The following is a 25495-nucleotide window of genomic DNA, read 5'->3' as shown; positions in this document are numbered from 1 at the left end:
ATCGGGTGTCTTGGGCTGAGTTCCACCAGGCATTTCGTGACTCCCACATTCCTAAGGGTCTTATGGAGATCAAGAGGCGGGAATTTATGGACCTCAAGCAAGGAGGGAGAACTGTGATGGAGTACGTGCAGGTGTTCAACCACCTTACACAGTATGTTTAGGATGAGATCAACATCGACGAGAGGAAACAATACCGTTTTGTCAATAGCCTCAACTCGAAGATGCAAGATCGACTATCAGCGCATGAGTTCACCGACCTCAACAAGTTGGTGAGCACATCTCTCACGGTGGAGTTCAAGCTCAAGAACCACCAAGAGAAAAAGAAACACAAGAGGGTTTTGTCGCCTTCCATGGGAGGGAGCTCTCAACGCACCCGCACTGAGAGTGTACTTTCACCATCTCACATGTCGACCTCGAGTGCTCCACGTCTGATGTGGATTGTGCAGCATCCGGCTTTCTCCGCTCTACAAGGGTAGCCTGCAAGACCTGTCGGCTCTCAAGTGAGCATGACAGGTGGCCCCAGCAACCCGTGCTACAACTACGGTCGTGTCGGTTACTATGCTCGAGATTGCTCATATCCGAAGCCAGGAGCCGTGGTGACCGCTCCAAGGCCACCCCTGCTCTGTCTGCATCGTAGTCCTCTCAGGTGACACACATCCTCAAGCGTGGCCGAGCGCGCCACACCACCGCCGAGGATGTTCACGAGGGTGAGACTGTAATGATGGGTATGTTGGTTATGAATTTCAACTCCGTTGTCATTCCTGCAGTTGTTCTTTTCGACTCTGGAGCTTCTCACTATTTCGTAGTTGCGAGCTATGTCCTGCATCATGGCCTGAGTGTTAGTGCCACTCCTACACCTCATCTCATTGATGCACGCAGAAAAAACGTGTTTATCAATCAGTGTGTGCCTAGAGCGTCGATTGTTATCAATGAGATACCGTTCAGTGCAAATCTGTTGGTAATGAAGTCCAAGGGGGTAGATGTCATTTTAGGGATGAATTGGCTCACTAAGAACAAAGCTGTCATGGATTGTGCAAAGCGGACTGTTACTCTAAATGGTCCGTCTGGCGCCCAAATTCAATTGAAGCTCAAGGAAGTTCATCCTTGCCTTTATACTCTGAAGGCTGTCCCCACCACGGATCTATTGAGTATCCTTGTGGTGTGTGAATTCCCAGATGTCTTTTCGAATGAGTTGCCTGGAATGCCGCCTGACCGAGTTGTGGAATTCTCTATTGACCTTGTGCCCAAAGCGGCCCCAGTTTCAAGGAAATCATTTAAGATGTCGTTAGTTGAGCTGGTTGAGTTGAAGAAACAGATTCAAGAGTTGTTGTCAAAGAGTTTCATACGCCCGAGTTCCTCCCCATGGGGATGCTTGGTACTCTTTGTGAAGAAGAAGGATGACACTCTGCGGATGTGTGTTGATTACCACCTGCTGAATGAGGTCACTGTCAAGAATAAGTATCCGCTTCACAGGATCGATATTCTGTTCGATCAGTTAACCGGTGCTTGGGTTTTCTCGAAGATTGACTTGAGATTGGGCTATCACCAAATCAAGGTTCGACCGGAGGATATTCCGAAGACTGCTTTCTTGACTCGTTATGGTCTTTATGAGTTTACCTTCATGTCCTTTGGCTTAACGAATGCCCCAACGTTCTTCATGTACGTGATTTTGTTTTCATGGAGGAACTTAACAAGTTTGTCGTGGTTTTCATCGATGACATTCTTATATACTCCAAGATTGAGGAAGAGCATGCATGTCACCTCTGTGTTGTTCGTGGCCGACTCCGAGATCATCAACTCTATGTCAAATTCAGCAAATGCGAGTTCTAGCTCAAGGAGGTAGCTTTTCTGGGTCATGTTCTGTCAAAGAATGGTGTTACAGTTGACCCGAGTAAAGTGCATGATGTGCTCAACTAGGTCCAGTCGAAGAATGTCACTAACATCCGGAGTTTTCTAGGACTCGCGTGTTATTACTACCGGTTCATTGAGAACTTTTCCAAGATAGCCAAGTCGATGACTGAACTGTTGAAGCAAGGCTACGTGTTCGAGTGGTCGAGCGAATGCGAGTCAGCTTTCCAGACTTTGAAGAAGTTGCTCACGACCGCTCTCGTTCTTGCTCAACCCGATGTGAACAAGGACTTTGATGTCTATTGCGACGCTTCTGGCATAGGCCTCGGCTGTGTCCTTATGCAAGAAGGCCGGATCGTTGCTTATGCCTCACGTCAGTTGAAGCATCATGAAGAGAATTACCCAACGCATGACTTAGAGCTTGCTGCAGTTGTGCACGCTCTGAAAATTTGGCGTCATTACCTAATGGGCAACTTGTGTCATATCTATACGGATCATAAAAGCCTCAAATATATCTTCACTTAGACGGATCTGAATATGAGGCAATGAAGATGACTTGAGTTGATCAAAGACTATGAGCTGGAAGTTCATTATCACCATAGCAAGACGAATGTAGTCGCCGATGCCTTGAGCCGAAAAGCTCATTGAAATTGTCTTATGATCGAGCCCGGAAATTCCACACTTTGTGATGATTTTCGCCGGTTTGGACTCGAAATGGTTCCAGATGGCTTTCTTGTCAATTTGGAGATTAAGTCTACTTTTCTGGATGAAATTAGGGCGGCTCAGAAAGATGATAAGGGTATGGCCCGAATCTGAGAGAAGATGAAGATCGATTAGGCCTTATGCTTTTCAGAAGATAATTAGGGCATTATGTGGTTTGAGAATCGTCTAGTGGTTCCAAGGGTCGAGGCGTTGAGGAATAAGATATTGAACGAAGTTTATGATTCGTTCCTATCTACTCATCCGGGCAGTACGAAAATGTATAAAGATCTCAAGCCGCGATTTTGGTGGACACGCATAAAGCGAGAAATCGCTCGATATATTGCTGAGTGTGATATCTGCCGAAGAGTCAAGACTGAACACCTCAAACCAGCGGTACACTTTAGTCTTTGTCTATTCACTTCTAAAAGCAGGAGAAAATATGTATGGATTTCATTATCAATTTGCCGAAAACCTCGGAAGGCTATGAACAACGAGATAAGCGGTATGCCATACCGAGTTGCCTTTCCCTTCCTCTTATCCGCGCCTTCCCCTACCCTTTCACTCCACGTCTCCCACAGAAACCCCCCGTCTAAACCCTCACCAGTCACCACCATGGCGATGGCCGCCGCCGGGCGGTGCCTCCTCTCCCGCCCCTCTCCCCTCCGCCTCCACCTCCACCTCCTCCGCGCCGCCCTCTCCACCGCCGGCCCCACCCTCACCGCCTCCATTCCCCCTCCCCGCCACGAGCTCCTCCTCGAGCGCCTACGCGTCCGCCACCTCAAGGACGCGGCCCCCGGCCCCCCGAAGCCGACGCGGGAGAAAGCAAGGGGCGGGGAGCGGGGCTCGCAGAATCTGCAGCAGCAGGGGAGGAGGGCCGAGGCCGCCGAGAGCTTTGAGGAGCTGGGGCTCGGGGAGGAGGTTATGGCCGCGCTGGGGGAGATGGGCATCTCCAAGCCCACCGAGATCCAGTGCGTCGGCGTCCCCGCCGTGCTGGCTGGCACTAGCGTCGTGCTTGGCTCGCACACCGGCTCCGGGAAGACGCTCGCCTACTTGCTCCCACTTGTTCAGGTAATTTCTTTTTAGATGTTTTGTGTGCGTGCATGCCATTGTAAAAACTGTGGCGGAAAGAGCAAATTGCACTGCATTACTTGCTATCGTAGTACATTTCGTTCCATTAGAAAGAAAAACAAATAAACAATTCACTTGATGCATTAGACGTGGAGTCACCGTTGTGGGCTCATGATTTTGGTAAAACGATGGTGCACGATTCATGTAAGTGATTACGTGGTTCATTCCTTAACATTGCTAGTAGGGTCCTGTTTTGAGTGCAATGATTTCCTGGCGGCTACTTGCTACTGTATCATCTAGGCTATTGAAGAGAGAAAAAAAAAGTATCACTCATGTGATGTGACTCACCTTGTCTAAACCCAAGTGCTATTCATTTTTCTTCTATTATGATCTTTGAAGAAGTTCCTAATGACAGAGCTTCATTACACCATGGCATGCAACTTGCCTTCCCCAGATGTTATGTCTGATTAGTTTGAAGCTAGAAATTAGGAATTTTCTGGAGTGATTATGCCTATGAGTCAGGATACATCTGACAAAAAGGATCGGTAATCCATCCAAATAAAGGGATCGAAATCTTGACACTTCTTTTATTTTGTAGCTACTTCGGCGTGATGAAGCAATGTTGGGTATGTCAATGAAGCCAAGGCGGCCAAGAGCAGTAGTACTCTGCCCCACAAGAGAGCTAACCGAGCAGGTTGGCCATTGTTTCAATTTTGTTTGGAACAATGATGTTTTCTGGGTTGTGGCGGTAGTTTATGCAAATTGATCAAATTACAGGTCTATCGTGTTGCAAAATCCATCAGCCATCATGCGCGTTTCCGGTCAACGATGGTTAGTGGAGGCACCCGTCTAAGACCCCAGGAAGATTCTTTGAACATGCCTGTTGATATGGTTGTTGGTACTCCTGGAAGGATTCTTGATCATATCAAGGATGGTAACATTGTTTACGGTGATATTAAGTATCTGGTATGTTATTGAGTCTGCACTACAGAAGCTTAGCATTTTCTCTGTTCTCCTAATAGTCTCATTTTGAATATGTTGTTTTGCGTTTGCAGGTTCTGGATGAAGCAGATACAATGTTTGATCAAGGCTTTGGACCAGACATACGGAAGTTCCTTGCTCCATTGAAGAATCGTGCTGCAAAGCCTGGAGATCAGGGGTTCCAAACTATATTAGTTACTGCTACCATGACGAAGGTTTTAAGCTCATCAATCATTGCTCCCCCAAAACCTATTTGACCCTGTGCTTTGAGTAGATATATGGCATACTTGGTTAGGACGCACTGCTATTGTCTTATACTGTTATATACTGAAGCATCTTGCAAGCTGCATCAATTATCAAGCATTTAAGAACAAAGGAATCTCCCATTTTTTTATAATCTTTTGACCTCTTTCAGTTTGCAGTACCGATACTCCAGATATGCATATCCTATTTTATTATGTGTTTTTATGTATTTTAATCCCCTTTCTTCGTACTCCTTTACTTCAGGCTGTACAAAAGTTGATTGATGAGGAATTTGAAGGTATTGTCCATTTGCGGACATCAACATTTCAAAAGAGAGTTGCAACAGCACGGCATGATTTTATCAAGCTTTCTGGTGCAGAAAACAAACTTGAGGCTCTTCTGCAGGTTATGGAAACTCTTATCTCTCCTTCCCTGTTGTGCACATGCACCTGTCTTTCCATGCAAGATAGTTTTGAACTTGACAGTTGCTTAAAAAATACTCATATAAAACTAGTTTATATTTGTATTCTCCATTTTTTGTTATATCTTGTCGTCAGTACAATTATGTAGTTATGTCAGATGGATGAATTGTTGATGCCAATTTTGTGAAAATGTGAACTACAAATGAAATTGTTAACGCACTATTGCATCTGGAATTTGATATATGAAGCTGTCAAAACATCTGTGGCTTCCTGCTAGTTTGGGCCTTTGGGGTAGTCTGTCAGATCAGCCATTCTTTGCTTGCTGCAAGCATTAATCAAGTTATGTTTTTGTCCTATGTGGCTTTAAAGTTTGTCTGATGGTCAAAGGACTTCAGTATTGAATGTCCAGAGTCAGGAAATCAGAGGCAGAATTGTAATATGCATCTGTTCTGTTCTAAATTATCTAATTCATGAGATAATGAAGAACTTATTTTGTTTAGGTTCTTGAGCCAAGCTTGGCAAAGGGAAACAAAGTTATGGTGTTCTGTAATACTTTAAATTCAAGTCGTGCAGCGGACCATTTTCTGACTGAAAATCAGATATCTACTGTTAACTATCATGGAGAGGTTCCGGCTGAAGAGAGGTCTGTTTTTCTAATCTGTTTTGTCATGCTATATGATTTGCTTTACAGTTATGAGAGCTTGTAACCAACTGTAGAGTTGAGAACCTGAACAAGTTCCGGAATGAAGAGGGGGATTGCCCAACATTAGTATGCACTGATCTGGCGGCTAGAGGCCTGGACTTGGATGTTGACCATGTCATCATGTTTGACTTCCCATCGAATTCTGTACGTGCTACACTGCCTGTTATGTTCTGTATGTTTGCATTTACTCCCGTCACAGTGATTCTTATCCACAGTCTAACCTGTGATTTTTGTGTGTTTTTAGATTGATTACCTCCACAGAACCGGAAGAACTGCACGCATGGGAGCCAAAGGTATAAACAGTTCTTAGCTGTAACTGAACACATTTACTTGCTCTTTATCTACGGTACCCCTTCTTTGGGTCACCTTGTGTAGTTCATACCAGTCTTTGGATCAGTAGCTGGTACGCATAAATTTATAACAAAAGTAGACATCACAGATATGCATCGATTAAGTACGATAATACGGTACAACACAGAGTTAATTACAATAAAGGCTCATAGGCAATTTAACAAACCCTCACAACACAACAAAAACAACGCAAAAGCGATCTATACCCTACAGACAGCTTGAGTGCAGACGGAACCAGCTTCTCTATTCTTTATCTTCCCTTTCAACGAAATCGGCCTCTGGATCATCTGGGTCCACAATTAGCAAGTGTGAATACATAAGTTACTCAGCAAGTCCTATCTTAGAGGGATATTAGATGCATATGGATAGATCAAGGATAAAGCTGTAGAGTCTTTTAGGTTTTGCAGAAAGCTAGTTTTTTATGCAACCTTCATTTTGTAAAGACTACATTAAAAAGCATTTCTGAAGGGAACATGTATGTTGAGCTTATGGGGAGTTGATGGCCCTAGGGGAGATACTTCCATCCCGCTAGTTCTCACAAATCTTTTGCCGGCGGACACACAGTCCAGGAGGTTTAGGGCAAAAGCCAAAACCTTTCTTTTCAAAAACACGGGTACACTGCTCACTCACACACCAAGGAGGTACTCACGCCGAAAAGCTAATCATCGTGACTAAACCATAGCATGCCCTTGACCGAGGACACGGCTATCCGAATAGGTTTAACACTTTACCCACAAGATATGCACCGGCTCCCACCTTAGCAACTAGTGGAGCTATCATAACGAAACGCAACGATCTCACAACATAGTCACAATATCCACCCATGGGTCTCTAAGATACCAGGGGCTTTAGAAGATCCACGGGAAGGACATTTAGCAATCCTAAGGCTTTGACATAGCCTTAACAATATCACCAGCCGAACCTTAGGTTACGTACTACTCAAGTCTTCTCCTGGTCCCCATTGCAACTACCGGTCTCCGGGTGGGTACCGAAGTAAGTCGGAGGGGTAGGTTAAGTCCTGCCCATTCAGATTATGTGGTTATACGAGTGGATACTAGGTAAAATATCACAGCGAACCGGTCCTTATACGATCGATGCAAGAGTCTCCCAGTAAGAATATCACAAAGGTGAACCTTGCTTCAAGGTAGTTCCCACCTTTATGGGGTACATTACTCACCCTTGTCAACAATACTCTAGAGTTTTCCCCAAGAACACAAGTTTTACACGCATACGTACCAAGCACACATCACTTCACATTTCGAAAAGGCATGATTAACATATGTAAATAATCCAGTTATTTCTTTTGAGCAAAGCAATCCTAAGCATGCTAGTAAACAAGCATTCATCCAAACAATCATTATAGTTGATGTTGGGAACCTTCTAGGGTTTCAACAGAATATAGGTCATAACTATTCTACCATTTCCTTAAAATCACAGCTATTAACTTAATCATGCATATCCTATTGTTTGAAACAATGGCTCTACGGGTTGTATTTGAAAACATAAGATCGATATGATCAAGGGTTGTAAGGCTTGCCTTCGTTGAAGTCCTCGTGCGCTCCTTCTTCAAACTCCGGATCCTCGGGGTCTTCCTCGAATGCTCCTTCCTAACAATCGTAACAATGACAAAGACGCATATAATATATCAAACGATTAAAACAAAGACTAAATAATTTACAAAAATTAAGAAATTGACATGATTGGGTAGATCTCGAATTTAGATGAATATCGGTGGAAGAATCGTTGAAAAAGGAGTTAAGACGGAGGAGAAATGGGCTTCATAAGTTCTGTTGGGAGAGAAAATCAGAAAAAAAGAAAAAGGGGGGAATATTCTGTTTCTCGGGGCTCGGCTCTGTTTGACGGCTCGGCTCGGTTTTATGGTGGCTCGGCTCAGTTTTGTGGCGGCTCGGCTCGGCATGGCCCATCTGTCAACCGAGAGAGAGGGAGGGATAAGAGAGAGAGGGAATAGAGGAGCTGGCCCGGCTCGGGCGTTCTCGACGGGGAGAACGAGAGGCAGGAGGGAGAGGGGGAGGGGGTGACGCAGCGGCGACGCGCCGACGAAGGTTGGTGGTGGACCTCTCCGGTCGGCGGACTGAAGCGGCGGCGGCTGGATCTGGCCGACGGGGAGGTGAGGGCTTCGGCCGGCAACGGAATGCGGCGATCGGCGGTGGCGGGGGACCCAGGTACGCCCGCAGGGGGGAAGAGGGGGTAGAGAGAGAAGAACCAGGGGGGTGCTCATCGGCGGCGGTGGTGCTTGGAGTGGAAGGGAGAGAGGCGGCGGAGGTGAGGGAGAGGGCAGTGGAGGTGTGGATGGGGGAAAATCGCGCACTATGCATCCTTTAAATAGGGGTCGACGGTTGCGCGGGCGCGAGGGGCGAGGCGGCAGCACAGGGCGCGAGGACTGTCGGCGCGGCGACGCGACGGCACGGTGTGGCGCAAGACAAGGCAGGGTGCAGGGTCACGAGGAGGGGAAGAGAGAGGAGAAGGAGAGAGAAAGAGAGAGAAGGGGGCAAAAATCAAGGATCTGACAAACCTATCCCACTTAGGAAAATCTCGTCCTCGAGATTTGAGGTTCTTCTTTGAAGAGGTAGGGGAACTCCTTTCTAAGATCATCTTTACGCTCCCAGGTAACTTCAACCTCAGTGTGGTTGCTCCACTTCACCTGATAGAATCTGACCACAGACCTTCTGGTTTGTCGCTCTATTGTATATAATATTCTTATTGGCCGCTCTTGGTACCGTAGGTCCGGTTGAAGATCCATCACTTCTTCAACTGTGATACATGGAAGACATTGTGAATGTCCGCCATTTTCTCTGGAAGTGCGAGACGGTATGCCACGACACCTATCCTGTTTAGTATCTTGTAAGGACCAATGTACCGAGGTGCTAGTTTACCTCGAATCTGAAATCTTCGTGTGCCTTTTATCGGTGATACCTTTAGATATACATGATCTCCCACCTCGAACTCAAGATTCCTCCTCCTAGTGTCGGCATAACTCTTTTGTCTGCTTTGAGCTGCTTTCAAATTTTTCCTTACTCTAGCTACATGCTCTTCAGCCTCCTTTATCAAAGCTGGCCCGTAGAGACAGCGTTCTCCGACCTCGGACCACATAAGGTGGGTTCTGCACTTTCTTCTGTATAACGCCTCGAAAGGTGACATCTCCAGACTCGTCTAATAGCTGTTATAAGAGAACTCCGCATAAGATAATTTTTTCTCCGATATATTTTCCATACGTGAGCATACAAGCTCTTAGCATGTCTTCTATGATTTGGTTCACTCTTTCTGTCTGACTATCGTTCTGCGGGTGATAGGCTGAGTTGTAATCCAGTTTGGTTCCTAAGGTGGCATGTAGGCTTTTCTAGAATCTTGCGAATTGAGGACCGCGGTCTGATACAATTCTATTTGGTACACCATGCAGTTTGAGGATATTGTCAACGTACAACTGTGCTAGCTTGTCTCCTTCGTAAGTTATTTTTACTGTTATAAAATGAGCTATCTTGGTCAGACGGTCTACTATTATCCATATGGAATCATGTCCTCTCTGAGTACGGGTAATCCCACCTACTTCCCAATTTCAGGAGTGGTTGCAGTAATCCTACTGGTTTATGATGTTCTGCCTTAACTCTATGGCATATGTTACAGTATATGACAAATTTAGCTATGTCCTTCTTCATCTCTGACCACAAGTATTTCTCTTTTAAGTCTAGGAACATCTTTGTCGACTCTGGGTGGATCAAATAGGCGGAGTTATGGGTTTCGTCCATAATGAGCTTCCTAAACTCTCCTTTCTTAGGAACACAGATCCTATCCTTGTACCGTAAAGTTCCCTGTCATCTACTCGGAATTCAGGTGTCTTGTTTTCTCTTGTTTGGATCTTGATTTTCTGTAGCTCTTCATCTTCTTCTTGAGTTTTTCGGAGTTGGTCTTTTAAAGTAGGTTGGATAATTAAGGTATTGACATAATCTTTGTTAACTATTTGTAGGTTTAGTTGTTGAATTTCCTCAAGTAGCTTTGTCATACGTTTCTAAATTTTAAGGTTGTAGCAATGAGCCTTCTTGCCAAGGGCATCTACTACGATATTGGCTTTGCCTGGATGATACTGGATATCCAGTTTATAGTCATTTATCAATTCCAACAATCTTCTTTGTCTCATATTTAAGTCTGGTTGGATGAAGATATACTCCAGACTCTTGTGATCCGTGTATATCTCATACTTATTTCTAATTAAATAGTGTCTCCAGAGCTTAATGGTATGTATTATGGCTGCTAGTTCCAAATTATGGGTTGGGTAGTTCTTCTCATGTTCTTTCAACTGTCTGGATGCGTAGGCAACTACCTTACTGTTTTGCATTAGGACACATCCTAATCCTTGCCTAGAGGCATCACGTAATACCGTGAAATCTTTGTGAATATCTGGCAAGGTTAGCATTAGGGCTGTGCTTAGTCTTCCTTTAACTCTTGAAAGCTCTTCTCACAAGCCCTTATCTATTGAAAGGGTTTTTCCTTTTGGGTCAGTTCAGTCATAGGTTTTGCTATTTTTGAGAATCTGTCTATGAACCTCCGGTAGTATCCTGCCAATCCAAGAAAACTTTTGATTTGTGTTATGTTAGTCGGCGGTTTCCAATCCGCGACTGCTTTAACTTTAGCAGGATCCATTGCTACTCCTTCCTCCGTTATGACGTGTTCAAGGAAAGCAACTTTCTTTAGCCAAAATTCACACTTGTTAAATTTGGCATAAAACTTATGGGCTCTTAACTTTTCCAAGACTATTCTTAGGTGTTGTTCGTGCTCTTCAGCACTCTGAGAGTAGATGAGTATGTCGTCAATAAAGACTGACAAAATTATCTAATTCTTCCATAATCACCTTGTTCATCAAACTCATAAAGTAAGCATGAGCATTGGTTAATCCAAAGAATATTACTGTGAACTCGTATTGTGAACTCGTATTGTCCATACCGAGTTACAAAGGCTGTTTTGGGTATGTCACTTTCTCGAACCTTCAGCTGGTAATATCCTGATCTCAAGTCAATCTTAGAGAAGAATTTGGCTCCTTGTAGCTGATCGAAAAGGTCATCGATCCTGGGCAGTAGGTATTTATTCTTTATTGTTATTTCATTTAGGGCTCGATAGTCTACATACATCCTAAGATCGTCATCTTTCTTCTTTACAAACAAGACAGATGATCCCTGTGGAGATGAGCTAGGTCTGATATACCCTTTCTCTTATAACTCTTCTAGTTGCTTCTTTAACTCTACTAGTTCATTTATTGTCATACGGGATAAGATCTATGATGAATTCTATTTTTCGGTCAGGTGATATTCCAGGTAGTTCTTCTGGGAACACGTCTGGGTATTCCTTTACTATTGGCACTTCATCCAGAGTTGTGGCTTCCAAGTTGCACAACATAGGCTTGTGTTTTGTTCCTTTAGGCTGACATTCTACTTTAATGCCATGGTTGTTAACTAGGGTGATCTTTCGGGTGCCCCCGAGGACTCGGTTCCCCGAAGGGTGCTACAGGAGTGCTCGGGAGAGAGTGCTCGGGGCTGCACGTGGCAGCCCCCGAGCACTTGGTTCCCCGAAGGTTCACGCAAGATCGCCCGACGACCCGAAGGGTCCCGTCGGCGAGGCGTCAGCCAGTCAAAAGTCCAATGCCGCATTTAATAGGCACGCGCAGCCTGACATCATGACATTCTCAGCCGCCCACACCCTAGTGTCAGACCCTGCCATGCTTTGGCAGGGGGGCGTGGGTCCATTAAACGCACGGGTCCCGTCCCGTATCATCCGGGTGCCTCGGGATAACGTTGCCAGGATCGAAGCGCTCCGCCTGCCACCCTGCCCTGACAGAAGAACAAGACAGGGTGGGCGCACCGGACGTCTCTGTGGCTGCCCGGTGGGCCCTCTCAATGGCACCGGAGGACGTCCACAGTGGCGGGTGGTCGGATGCGCGCCGCATTTTTTCACCGCCCCTGTCACTTCGTCAAGACGGAATGATGACGCCTTTCTCCGTGGCGCCTTGGCACTCGCGCCCCCTCTTTCCCATTCAGGATAAGTCGAGGTCGGCGCGTGTATAAAAGGAAAGGATGGAGAACACATGAAAAGACACGAGGCGCAAGTTCAGGCAGATGCAAACACGAAGTCTAACACGAGAAAAGATAGAAGAGAAAGACATGCGAAGTCTGATTGAAGGAAGACAGTGAAAAAGAACATCGCCACCAAGCTCGAGCAGAGCTAGAACATGGGAGCCTCAAGCTCTCTGTAGACAATACACCCTTGTAACCAGACATATCCTTGAAGAATTCCCTTCAAGGAAAGATATTGCACTCGCACAGGAATAGGGTGTTACGCCCCCGTGCGGTCCGAACCTGTCTAAACCCCGGTGCATCTATCTCTTTTTTGCACTAGGTCGATCATCCTCCACCACCAGCCGTTGCATTTATTTCCGTTTCCATTTATTTCCCCGACGAGCTCGTTCAGGATCATCCCCCTGGCCGAATATTTAAAAAGGGGTATCTCGGGATCCCTGCGACAGGAGTTCATCCTCCGACAATAGGCAACAGGAAAGGTCCGCAAGGCTCAGACCTAACCACTATCAAAAGCCAAAACACCAACCAATTATGCAGTATCGGTCTCAAGGATACAACCAGCCTGCAACTTCAGCTTACCGCAGCCAGAATTTAGCAAGTCAGCAAAACAGTAATGGCACTGCTGCCCAGATGATTGAGAGGAACAAGGATAAAGTCTGCTACAACTGTAGAGAGTCCGGGCATATGATAGCCATTTGGCCACACAAGAACCTCACTGCAGCACGAGCCCAAACAAACCCCGCAGCAAGTGCTAGGTCAGCAGCATCGGGGGTTGGACGTGGTGGATCGCAAGCCTTAGTACAGCAGAAGAAGACAACACAAACCTTTGGGAGAGGCCGCGTCAACCATATTGATGCTCGTGATGCCCAGAAAGCACCGAACGTCGTATTCGGTGAGTTCATTGTCAATTCAACTCTAGCAACAATACTATTTGATTCCGGAGCTTTATATTCATTCATATTATCAAAGTTTATTGTTAAACATAGAATTTCCACTGTTTTGCTTAAAAAACCCTTTATGATACGCTCTCCCGGAGCGGAAATCAAGTGCCTATTAGGATGTCTCCGGGTTAAAATTATAATAAGTGGGGTAGAGTTCCTAGCGAATATAGTAGTTCTCCAATCTGATGGAATAGATATCATCCTTGGAATGGATTGGTTAGCCAAATGTCAAGACAACATAGCTTACGGCACTCGAAAGATCACCTTAGTTAACAGCCATAGCATTAAAGTGGAGTGCCTGCTTAAGGGACTAAAACCCAAGCCCATGTTGTGCAACCTGGAAGCTATAACTCTGGATGAAGTGCCAATAGTAAAGGAATACCCAGACGTGTTCCAAGAAGAACTACCTGGAATACCACCTGATTCGGAAAATAAAATTCATCATAGATCTTATCCCTGGAACATCCCTAATTGCCAAGAGATCCTATCGTATGGCAGCAAATTAACTAGTAGAGTTAAAGAAGCAACTAGGAGAATTACAAGAGAAAGGGTATATCAGACCTAGCTTATCTCCATGGGGAACGTGTGTCTTGTTTGTAAAGAAAAAAGATGACGGTCTTAGGATGTGTGTAGACTATCGAGCCATAAATAAAGTAACAATAAAGAATAAATACCCACTGTCTAGGATCGATGACCTTTCAATGGACAAGGGCTTGTGAGAAGAGCCTTCAAGAGCTAAATGATAGACTAATCACAGCCCCAGTGCTAACCTTACCAGATATTCACATAGATTTCACGGTATTATGTGATGCCTCTAGGCAAGGATTAGGATATGTCCTAATGCAAGACGGTAAGGTAGTTGCCTACGCATACAGACAGTTGAAAGAGCATAAGAAGAACTACCCGACCTATGATTTGGAACTAGCAGCCGTAATGCATGCGCTTAAGCTCTGGAGACACTATTTAATTGGAAATAAGTATGAGATATTCACGGATCACAAGAGTCTGAAGTATATCTTCATCTAACCAGACTTAAATCTGAGACAAAGAAGATGGCTGGAATTGATAAAGGACTATAACCTGGATATCTAGTATCATTCAGGTAAGGCCAATGTCGTAGCAGATGCTCTTAGCAGGAAGGCTCATTACTACAATCTTAAAATTCAGAAACGAAGGACAAAGCTATTTAAGGAAATTCAATGACTAAACCTCTAAATAGTTAATGAAGGTTGTGTCAATATCTTAATGGTCCAACCTACCTTAGAAGACCAACTCTGAAAAGCTCAGGAAGAAGATGAAGAGCTATAAAAAATCAAGATCCAAACTGGAGAAAGCAAGGCAATTGAATTTCGAGTAAATAACAAAAAAATTTATGGTACAAGGATAGGATCTGCATTCCTAAGAAATGAGAGTTTAGAAAACTCATTATGGACGAAGCTCATAACTTTGCCTATTCGATCCACCTAGGGTCTATAAAGATGTTCCTAGACTTAAAAGAGAAATACTGGTGGTCAAGGATGAACAATGACATAGCTAATTTTGTCGCATGCTGTAAAATATGCTAGAGAGTTAAGGCAGAACATCAGAAACTAGTAGGATTACTGCAAACACTCCTTATCCCAGTTTGGAAGTGGGATGAACTTTGTGATGGGATTACCCCGTACTCAGAGAGGATATGATTTTATATGGGTCATAGTAGATCATGTAATCAAGGTAGCTCATTTTATACTTAGTAAGAATAGCTTACAGAGGAGATAAACTAGCACAGTTGTGTGTTGACAATATCTTCAAATTGCATGTTGTCCCAAGTAGAATTATATCGGACCGCGGTCCTCAATTCACCATAAGATTATGAAAAAATCTACATGCCACCCTACGAACTAAGCTGGATTACAGCTCAGCTTATCACCCACAGACCGATGGTCAGACAGAAAGAGTGAGCAAAATCCTAGAAGACATGCTAAGAGCTTGTGAGCTCACGTATGGGAAAAATTGAGAAAAAAGTTTATCTAATGCGGAGTTCTTTTATAACAATAACTATCAGACGAGTCAGAAGATGTCACCCTTCAAGGCGTTATACGGAAGAAAGTGCAGAACCCCCTTATGTGGTCTGAGGTCGGAGAACGCTGTCTCTATGGGCTAGCTTTGATAAAAGAAGGCTGAAGAGTATATGGCTAGAGTAAGAGAAAATTTGAAAGCAGCTCAAAGCAGACAAAAGAGTTACGCTGACACTAGGAGGGGTACGACATTATCGCTATCATGCTACTTCCGTACATTCTATAGATTGTGGTCCCTTATTCTCCATGACCTCATTGTCTTCTTCACTGCAGAGAAATTCTTCCAGTTCTTTCAGTACAAATAATATACTAATAATATAAATAACGGAATTGATTACACTTTGCAAACTTAGGGATAGGATAGAGAGAGTTTGTAATGGCTTCTGTGAAACAAAGTATTATGCGATTTTATGCCAAGAAGTGAGATGGATTAGTAAGGGCATGACTATGGGTCTATTCGGTAGAGCTTTTTCTGATCTAAATTTTCTACGAGAAGTGATTCTATAGGGAAAGTGATTTTCTAGGATAAACTATAAAGAAAATAATTCTATTAGAGAAGTGAATTAGGGAAGCTAGTTTTCAGCTCTCAACATCTTGTTAATTTCAGTGAATTACTCATATGTAATCACTCTTGAAGCTGAAAATTACAAACTGCATTTTGGCAAAGCTCCCACTGATTTCACTCTAAGAGCTGGTTTAAGAGCTCTGTCAAACAGACCCTATAAACTTGCCAATAGGAGATCCACAAACAGTAGTGTGTACTAGGTGATCTTTGGACAGTTAGCAGTTATACATTTCAATCCTTTCTCTATCTAGTCACTTATTCTCATGATCATCCCTAATGCAGGGAAAGTTACAAGCCTTGTTGCGAAAAAAGATGTGCCTTTAGCTACACGGATTGAGGAGGCCATCAAGAAAAACGAGAGCTTGGAAGCTCTCACGACTAACAATGTCAGAAGGGCTACCGACCCACAGAAAGCAAGTACCAAAGGAAGGACCTCAAGGTTGGTTAAGAGTTCGAGTGCTCTTAAAGTTGTCAATCAGAAGGGTAGAAGGGGAGTCGTGCTGTCTAGCAAATCATCAAGGACTCCCAAGGACACATCCTCGACTCGAAGGGGCTCACCACCAAAGAGCCAGCCAAAGGCGACGAAATTGTCACCCGCGGGGAAAGCCAAGCTGGTTAAAACCGCTAAGAATAACGTAAAGGTTTCAAGGAGCAAATCAAAACCAGTAGGTCGAAAGGGGGATGCTCTGAACAAGATAGGAACTAAACTCAGTGTGGTCGGATTCAGAGGGCGCAGCTCAGGCAAATCCGCGCAAGCTTCATAAGAAGTCCTCAGAGAGTTTTTCCTACTTAAAAAAAATGTTCATGGAGATTTTTGGATAGTGCAACCTGTAAATATCTGACTTCTTTTCTTCCGCTTTCCTTGCGGGCTCACAAGAGTAAAATTGATATCTTACAGCACCACCTCTACGCAATATTTTCTTCTGCAGAATGTTGGAATAATTCAATTTTGTTACTCATATCCACGAATTATGTCGAATGCATGTATGTTCATTGTTTATGAAATTTTGGGAATTACTTTTTCAGATAATACTTCGAACTGGCATTGCCTGCCTTTGATCTCCTCATTGGCATTTCTCAAATCAGCTGCAAATGCACTCCAGTCCTTGCTCGCTCTGTTACAAATTTGAATTGATTAGCCAATTTCTTTGCAAGATTTTGATCTCAATAAATGGTGCTACGGCCTCGTTATCATGCAAATTAGATTAGAAGAGAAGACTCAGAGGAGTGTGGAACTTTCTAGTCTAGACAAAACGCAGAGAAAACTGAAACGGAGTGCTCGTAAAATCTCTTTCCGGGGACCGAAGATAGGGTCGAGAGACACGTGTTATAACTCGCCCCCAATGACATGTGGGTCCAGAAAAGTCCGCTGTCTCTTAGAGAAAGACCATTCCCAACTGCGGAAACTCTGTTATATTCTAGATCTTTCTCCACCATCTTTCAGAAGCTTCCAACACGTTCTAGACTCCACCCCCTCTCACCACCTATATAAAGCCGCTCCTCCCCCACCTCATCACTCCCCACTCCAGGAATCACACGAGCGACGTAGCAACCCACGGATCAAGAAGCCAAGCGACCAAAGCGATCGAGAAGGAGAGAGAGAGACCAAGGTCAGCGGCAGCGAGATGGAGGCGAGGATGTTCGGGCTGGAGACTCCCCTGATGGCGGCGCTGCAGCACCTGCTGGACATCCCGGACGGCGAGGCCGGCGGCGAAAAGGCGGGCGCCGCGAGCGGGCCGACGCGCACCTACGTCCGCGACGCGCGCGCCATGGCGGCCACCCCGGCCGACGTCAAGGAGCTGCCCGGCTCGTACGCGTTCGTGGTGGACATGCCGGGGCTGGGCACCGGCGACATCAAGGTGCAGGTGGAGGACGAGCGCGTGCTGGTGATCAGCGGCGAGCGGCGCCGCGAGGAGCGCGAGGACGCCAAGTACCTGAGCATGGAGCGGCGGATGGGCAAGTTCATGCGCAAGTTCGTGCTGCCGGACAACGCCGACATGGACAAGATCTCCGCCGTGTGCCGCGACGGCGTGCTGACGGTGACCGTGGAGAAGCTGCCACCGCCCGAGCCCAAGAAGCCCAAGACCATCGAGGTCAAGGTCGCCTGAAGGGATCGAACGGAAGCCGAGAGGTCAGGACAGCGCCTGCGAGTTGTGGTGAGGACTAGTCGTGGTGGTAGTCTGGTAGCAGTGTAAGTGTGCTTTTGAGTGTTCGTTAATTTCCTCCTGGTATCCGTTTCTCTCTATCTCGTGTGTCCACTTGGTTTTGTTTGAGCCGTGCTGGGCTGGGTGATGATGCTACCTACGTGATGCAAAAGCGGATGTCGTGCTGCGTTCTGAATAAATAAATCTCTGTTCTGTTCATCTCTCATTCCGGATGAGCATGTATGCCAAAAACCGTGTCCTGATGAGTTAAAATGCAATTCGTATCCGAAGCGAGTTTGAAAGTTTCGAAATAAGCATAAGCAATAACTTGCTACAAACAAAACTGGATTCCCGCTGTGCCAAATGACGATTTGATACAGTACATGTTTGTACAAATCTGAAAGTGTCCAAGGAGATGATAGCTAATGGTACTACTATTCATGGAGGCAACTGCACATGACGTTCTGATCACATTTCCTCACAAAGAGATACGGGCAGCACGATGCTGGGGCGTTGATTTCCTTCGGAACAAAACATGGTTGCGCTAGGCGTCATTCAGCGTATAAATCCCTCTCAGATATCTTGTGCAGCACATTGGTTGACATGTACGGGGACACGCATCCACGGACCTGGGTCGGCAGTTGAAGGATTAGATTTCTGAGTATCAAACAGCAGAAAATCGCTAGTGCCAAGGAAGCTCTGCATACTGTCAAATACTAGTAAATTCTAGGGATTTTGTCTACTAGAAAGGTGCCTCAATGCCTGGACATTGTTGTTGTATTGTTGAAAGGTTTCGCTATACAACAACAATGAACTCACTTCTGATCAAATTGGCAACAAATGTTCAGTTTCAGGTGCCTCAATGCCTGGACATCTGGTCAGATGTCCACAGGAAGGGATGGAAAGAAACAATGCCACTTGGTTCAGATTTTATGTTGAACTCTAAAAAATGTGTTAATAACAAAGATAGTAGCAACGGGGAAGACAACTAACCTCGAAATGAAGATGCATAACTCTAACATCTGAAAATGGTACTTCATAGGGTGGAAGTGAAGCTAGTGCATAAGCAAGCTCCTTATTTGTTGTCAGAGATATGTTGCTTGGAAAACATTGCTTCAAGTACTCCAGAGGTCGACGTTGACGCATTCCGCTTGCTTCTTTCTGAATTAACAACCATGGGAATACAAAGATGATATTAGCATTTGCTAGCCATTAGAAGCTCATGTCAGCACTTTCTGTAAAATACATATACATTATTCAACTGCAGCCCATGTGGAAGCTGATGCATCTTACTAGTATGAAACAAAGTATTGACTTTGAAGAATGATTGTCCTTTAAAAAAGGCATTCCAAGAAATAGACAAAAGCTAAGCATTCTTTCAGTTCTATATGGACAGTGTCCAAAAGTGGTAATTCTACTTACGATCTATTTGAGGCATCACGGAAAGCAGCATCAACATTAATCATCTTAGGTCCTGTTTGCACCATCAGGGAGATTCTTGCTCTGCATCGTGATGCGAATCTGAACAACAATTGTGGGGCAGATATACCTTAGCATCTCTACGAGCATGTCAAAACCAGCACCTGCATTAACAAAAGAAAAACGAGGAAAGGAAATGGATGATTTAGGTTAACAATAGAACAAGTGCTCGATAAGACAAAACGAATCAACTTAGGAACCGCTAATAAATACCTTTTACCCAGCCAGGAGTGTTGACAATTAAAGGTAGCATTTAATTCACATCAGGTCGGTATTTTTCAACAAAGTAGTTGTACAAATGGAATAGGCAATTCAGATATGTTTCTGGATCTCTTTTCGAAGAAATTTCACCAAAGAAGCAGCACCTGATTGAGTTTTTCAATAGAAATACATAACATTAGAGAAATCCAAGCTGGGATGGTACAAGTTTCAAAATACTAAACAAAATGTTCGCTTCTGCGGAATCTAAAAAGTTAAATGGTGATGCAAACGACAATCTTATGGAAGAAACACTTCTTGAACTTAATACATTTACTTGTAAAATTATTTTCCATAAACAAGAGACGAAATCCCACAACCATCACAACGATAACTAAGCAGAAATCCCTACACCGAGAAACCGAGTGTAATTATCATCCTACAAGCTATTCACAACTTAGCAACCCAAAGCAGCAAGGGGGGGGGGGGGGCAGAAATTTCACACCTTTCAGCCTCCCGCGAATTGGATTCAGAAAATCTGCACACAATCCAAGTTCAAGATGTCAGTGACCAATGAAACCAGCCTACCGCTACCAAAGGCTAATACCCAATCCCCACAAGCGTATGCCTTGCACATGTATTGACCTGCAATAGCTTCGTCGACGACGTGGAAGGAGAGGCACCCGGGCGGCGCGAACTCCGGCTGGCCCACGTCCGTATCCAGGTACCCAACTCTCCCGTACCTGCAGAGCACCAGGTGACCAGGAGTCCAGAACACCACCAGTTAGAGAGCTAGCAGCGCGTTGAGGAGGCGGGAGCAGGTGGACTTGCCGCTGTTCTTGGGCCCGCACACGACGACGACCGGAGGCGTGGAGTGGGACGAGACGAGTGAGACGGCGGACGCCCAGTCCGGCGGGACCACAGCCTCGGCACGGGGCGCCGGCGACGGCGGCGTCCGCGTCGGCGCCGAGCGGGCGCCGGCCATGCCTAGTAGTAGCAGTAGTACTTCTTTTCGGCCGCAATCTGCTCCGTTAAGTTGAAGATCGAACGGCATAACGGCCTGCTACTCGGGGCTTTCTCTTGAGACCTTCGAGCGGGCCAGTAGAAACTGATTGGGCCCGGAAAAAGGCTCTCCGTTCTAGTGTCATGGGCTGTGGCCCAATATGGAATTCAATGCTCGGACTATTTTTTACGGAAACTATACTGGCCGGACGCGGACCACGGGAGGCCCAGGGGGAGGCGTTTTGTCATGACGTGGGCTGAAGTGGACTGGATGCGGTGAAGCGCGAGGAGAAATTTTCTGATCGGCAGGAAATCTTCGCGCAGAGTAGCAAATGGTGTAAACGTGTAAATAGTAAATGACATATGTCCGATTTTTATCAGAATGATATGGTTGATTTTATCCGTAGAGGAGTTAATTTACATAAATCCCCAGTGCACATATAAAATATCTCAAAATAATCTTTTCACGAGTGAAATGGTGAGATCAACCACAATCTTAAAATGGAGATCGGACCGATGCCATTTGATATTTGCACTAATTTTTTCCCTTTATCGGAAGCTTGAGAGTCGGGATGACGCCACTAGTGAGTTGTTGTACTAGTACGTTTATTTTTAAAATAATCATTGCTATCTCATTTGGTGTTTGTTTTTAATTTCGTTTTTCTATTGGGTTCCTTGCAATGAGCTTAATAAAATGATATCTATATTACATATAGTCTAAAGACATTTTTTTATAAAACATAAATTGTTAATAGTCTTTACATAAGTTGCTATCATACATATAACATAAGTTGCTATACAAATTTTCTATGATTTAGAAGTTTGAAAATTTACTTATTTAGAAAACATATATAATATAGATCTTATTTATTCAACTCATCGTATAAAATACAACAGTACAAACAGAACTCAAAACATACGCTCGATGAAAAATATGATTTAAAGTAAATACAATCGTTTTTTTAATCCTCGTCCTATTTTATACGGTAACCAAATCCTTGTTTTTTTTTTTTGTACGTGGCGGTATAACTTGTAGTGTACTCATACTCTGCATGAAAGTCCCATCGAATGAGAAGCACATTATTCTTGCACTTTCCTCGTCTTTATCAAAAAGCCTTGGCAAAGCGTCGCTGAGGGACAGCACACCGAACCCACTTTCGGTGGCGAGTAGGGCCAGGCCGGAGACGAGCGGGTTCGGCGGCGGCGGCATCACCGGGCGATATTTCAGCGCCCAGACGCACAGCCGCCTGAGCAGCTCCGGCGAACCTGGCGAGGCAGCAGAAGAGCTTGGCAAGGATGGCGTGCGGGGCCACGACGGATGCCGCGGTGTGGCCCGAGATTTGCGTTGGAAGAAAATGTCAGCGCGAAGTTTATCCGGAATTCAAACCATTGACGTCGATCATCGCTTTCTTGAATTACACAAAACTCCTCCGGTTCACATAGAGGGATCGAAAACGAACACAGATTAGTAGGTGAGAAACCGCAATATATATTTAGAAGGAAAGGTACAAATGTTCATTTATCAAAGAGTGAAATGCATCAAACCCTCTAACTGGAAGGAAGAAGTCAGCAACAGAGGCTGACCGTCTTTTCGTGTACTAGTTATATATTCGTGCGTTACGACGAAAACAAAATATTTTAAAGTAGGAAGATAAGTGAATTGAGTAATTACCAAGCATTATTGCAATGAGAAAGAAACAATTATACATGCACAATCATAGATGTCATGCTTTCTAAACTTGCTCATTGAAAATTATAACATCATTAGATTGCAAACACGACATGTTAATAAACTCATAGAAACCTATAGTTGAACAATATTAACCATCTAAAAGTTAATAAAACCAAGGCTCATATAAATCTTACAAAAATATCTATAATCATAGGCTAATACATGTGTTATAAAATTTCAAGTTTAATTATACATCAAAATTTCAATTCAATGAGGTCATCAAGTTCAAACTGATTGTCCATTGTAATTTTCCATCATATCCAGCATCAGAACCTTTGCATAGCAACCTGATGACGTGCATAAGGTACATCCAAACCACAAGTTATTTATAATATATCTATCATGAGCACAAGAATAACTGAAATATGAGAGTCCTATTGCTGGTGCAAAACTAATAAATATTTTTGTTGCGATCTCTTATAAGCAAATATGCCTTGAGAAAATTTATTCAGCTTTGTCTAAGATATGAAAAAGACTTATCTCCAACTAATCTTATTGAATTAACCAATCGCCACCCGCTGCTGTCGTTAGCCAAGAAAACTAAGTAGCAAATTATGGAACTAATTTTATTGATAAAATAACAACACTTGGATTTACTTATTTAACTTTTTCATAGCAAATCTTCACGAGCACCGTGGGTAAGTCCCTTAGGCTTCCCTCAGCAAGAATGCGTGAATTGTTGGGTCGATTTGGAGTTTAGAGCTAAGTTTGTAGAGTTCTCGAGTTCTTTAGCTTTGGATCAAAAAGAGAGGATTCGGATGAGATTTGTGTTAGGAATCATATTGCTAAGTTGGTGAGTTCTGGACTCTATGAAATATCTTAAATATGTTTCCCTTCAGTTTAGAGAGGCTCACAAATCAAATCGGCAGAGTTTTCCCTCTCTAAGCAACCTCTCTGGACAACCCGGATAGTGCGAGTATTGCCCAGATGTTCCGGTAGACCTAGAACATTCCGATGAATTGTGCTCAAAAAATTATTAGGGTTTAGGGTGCAATTTGAGTCTAGAACCTTCTATGTAGTGTATATTCATGTTTAGGTATAATGAATTTAACATGCGAATCAAATCAATCAAGAAATCATGTTTAGGTATAATGAATTTAACATGCGAATCAAATCAATCAAGAAAGATCATCGAGAAGTACAAGTCCGCCCAACTTAGAGAGTCGGGTTAATTTGATTTAGATTTAGTAGAGAACCCTCGCTCAGAGCCTCATCAGACATTCCGGCCTAACCCGGAGATTCCGGACTTAGCCCAAACCTTCCGAGTTAATTCAAAAATGACTAACCGAGAACTCCCGTCCGGAGTACAACCCAGAGATTCCGAAACCCGGAGGTTTTGAGTTCGACCCAAAGTCTCCGGCCTCATGTTAGCTTTCTGAAGTCATTTAGATCGCAAAGTTTACTATTATTTCGCATGTCTCTTACTTTTAGCTTGTTGTTATGCATATAGTAGCATACATTGCTGCACTTAATTCATACTCATCATTGTACTTGTTCATTCTTTAGTAAATGAAGAACCAGAGCGTGACGCGAGTATGGGCGAAGGCGACGACAATCTATTAGAACTCTACGTGTGTTGCATGGGTAGCATTAGGCAGTCACCAGAGTAGCAAGGCAAGCATCTAAGCATATTTCGCCCATTATTTTGAATCATATGTGTCTAATATGGTAAAATATGCTTTATATACGTTATGCATATTGTTGAATCGATGTCAGATCATGTATGGGTAGAACCTACCTCGAAGCATTACACCATGTCTTGGATTATTGGTGATCCATCTTCTTGTAACCGAGGTTTAACTTGATGATGGTCTAGTTTAAAAGTTAACCGAAATGTCTAGCCATACATAGATTCCTCGTTAGAAGTTGAGCGGTGATTCGACCCTCGTTTGTGAGCTATTGGTTTTAATTATCGTCACATTGAGGACAATGTTGGGTTGATGGTGTTGATTGGATGAGTAGTGAGGGTGAGACGAGATATGTGTGGTGTTAAGGGTGTTTCTTCTCCACTGATGTGGAGTTCCCCGGGTAGTTCGGGAGAGTAACCCGTATACTGTAGACCGTTTGTGTCGTTTAAGCATTGATCATTGTTATAGTTGGATCTAGCACTTATCATACTTACCACATATCGATCTAATAGTAAGATAAGCCGAATACCTTTGTAGCTATGATTATTTAAGCTTGCACATCGACAGTGTGAGCGTGCGGGCTTGTAAAAGACACTTGAGGTTGCTCCGGAAGTTAATCTAAGTAGGCTCCGCACTGAGCAATGCCTGATTTAAATGGTTGAAGCTTATTAGGAAAGGTTGACACGAGTATCCCTTGTGTGGACCTGTATGGTCATTCAAGCCATATGGTCTTTGAGTCTTGTGGTTAAAGTTATACCCCCTGTATGGTGTAAAAATATTTCAAAATGCCACGCTTCCGATCATGAGCATGCTTTTATCTATTTGCAGTAGTCGTAGAGTTATGAGTTTGGTTTGAGGTGGTTGTTGGGTTAAGTTGGTTCTTTACATATGTTGTTACTATAGTTGCTTTTACATAGATGTTTAGTTGATGATTATGGGTTAGATAGTTGTGTTGGTTAAGTCTAGATGCTCATACATGTTTTTATCAAATTTTTCTTTTACATATAAATTACTTAACCATGTGGTCATATTCTTGCTAACATCACAATTCATAATGTTTGGAGTCGGATTATCTATAGTACCCAATATGGATTAAGTCTTGCGAGTATCTTCGTACTCATGCTGCTCTTTCATGCGCTACCGGTGAGGAGAAGCTGGTCTTTGGCTACTTTACGCTCACCGAGGATGGTGGTGGGTATGAGTAGGCAACTACTCGGAGGTCGTGCTTTTGTGATGGAGCCTAAGTATATATGGCTCCATACTCCTTTTGTTATTTATAGCTTTAGCTTCCGCTGTATAGTTCTGTTTTGTCTAGAAGTTGATTAGTTTCAGTCTCATCCTAGTTCTC

The 25495-nt window shown here is 44.0% G+C and overlaps 2 protein-coding genes and 1 pseudogene across 2 annotated transcripts; 2 read left to right on the top strand and 1 right to left on the bottom strand.

The window, feature by feature from the left end:
- Positions 1 to 3066: 3066 nt before the first annotated feature.
- LOC133898172 (DEAD-box ATP-dependent RNA helicase 39-like) lies at positions 3067 to 16969 on the top strand. Its single transcript, XM_062338837.1, has 9 exons — positions 3067 to 3618; positions 4217 to 4312; positions 4396 to 4584; positions 4674 to 4814; positions 5107 to 5247; positions 5765 to 5907; positions 5982 to 6111; positions 6212 to 6260; positions 16247 to 16969. Exons 1-9 carry the CDS (start codon positions 3163 to 3165, stop codon positions 16726 to 16728), a joined length of 1827 nt encoding a protein of 608 aa, XP_062194821.1. The 5' UTR covers positions 3067 to 3162; the 3' UTR covers positions 16729 to 16969.
- A 494-nt stretch (positions 16970 to 17463) lies between these two features.
- LOC133898188 (17.5 kDa class II heat shock protein-like) lies at positions 17464 to 18327 on the top strand. Its single transcript, XM_062338838.1, has one exon. It carries the CDS (start codon positions 17590 to 17592, stop codon positions 18070 to 18072), a length of 483 nt encoding a protein of 160 aa, XP_062194822.1. The 5' UTR covers positions 17464 to 17589; the 3' UTR covers positions 18073 to 18327.
- Positions 18328 to 19223: 896 nt separating this feature from the next.
- LOC133902391 (polynucleotide 5'-hydroxyl-kinase NOL9-like) lies at positions 19224 to 20843 on the bottom strand (annotated as a pseudogene).
- Positions 20844 to 25495: the final 4652 nt, after the last annotated feature.

The sequence above is a fragment of the Phragmites australis genome, chromosome 2 (genome assembly GCF_958298935.1).
Source record: "Phragmites australis chromosome 2, lpPhrAust1.1, whole genome shotgun sequence".
Classification (NCBI taxonomy): domain Eukaryota; kingdom Viridiplantae; phylum Streptophyta; class Magnoliopsida; order Poales; family Poaceae; genus Phragmites; species Phragmites australis.
The sequence above is the reverse complement of the archived record's forward strand: the minus strand, read 5'-3'. Positions and strand labels throughout refer to the sequence as shown.

Coding starts and splice junctions, on each gene's coding strand:
- LOC133898172 (XM_062338837.1), top strand. CDS start 3,163: ATGGCGATGGCCGCCGCCGGGCGGTGCCTCCTCTCCCGCCCCTCTCCC. Junction 5,248..5,764: donor AACTTGAGGCTCTTCTGCAG/GTTATGGAAACT, acceptor TATTTTGTTTAG/GTTCTTGAGCCAAGCTTGGC. Junction 5,908..5,981: donor GAGGTTCCGGCTGAAGAGAG/GTCTGTTTTTCT, acceptor AACCAACTGTAG/AGTTGAGAACCTGAACAAGT.
- LOC133898188 (XM_062338838.1), top strand. CDS start 17,590: ATGGAGGCGAGGATGTTCGGGCTGGAGACTCCCCTGATGGCGGCGCTG.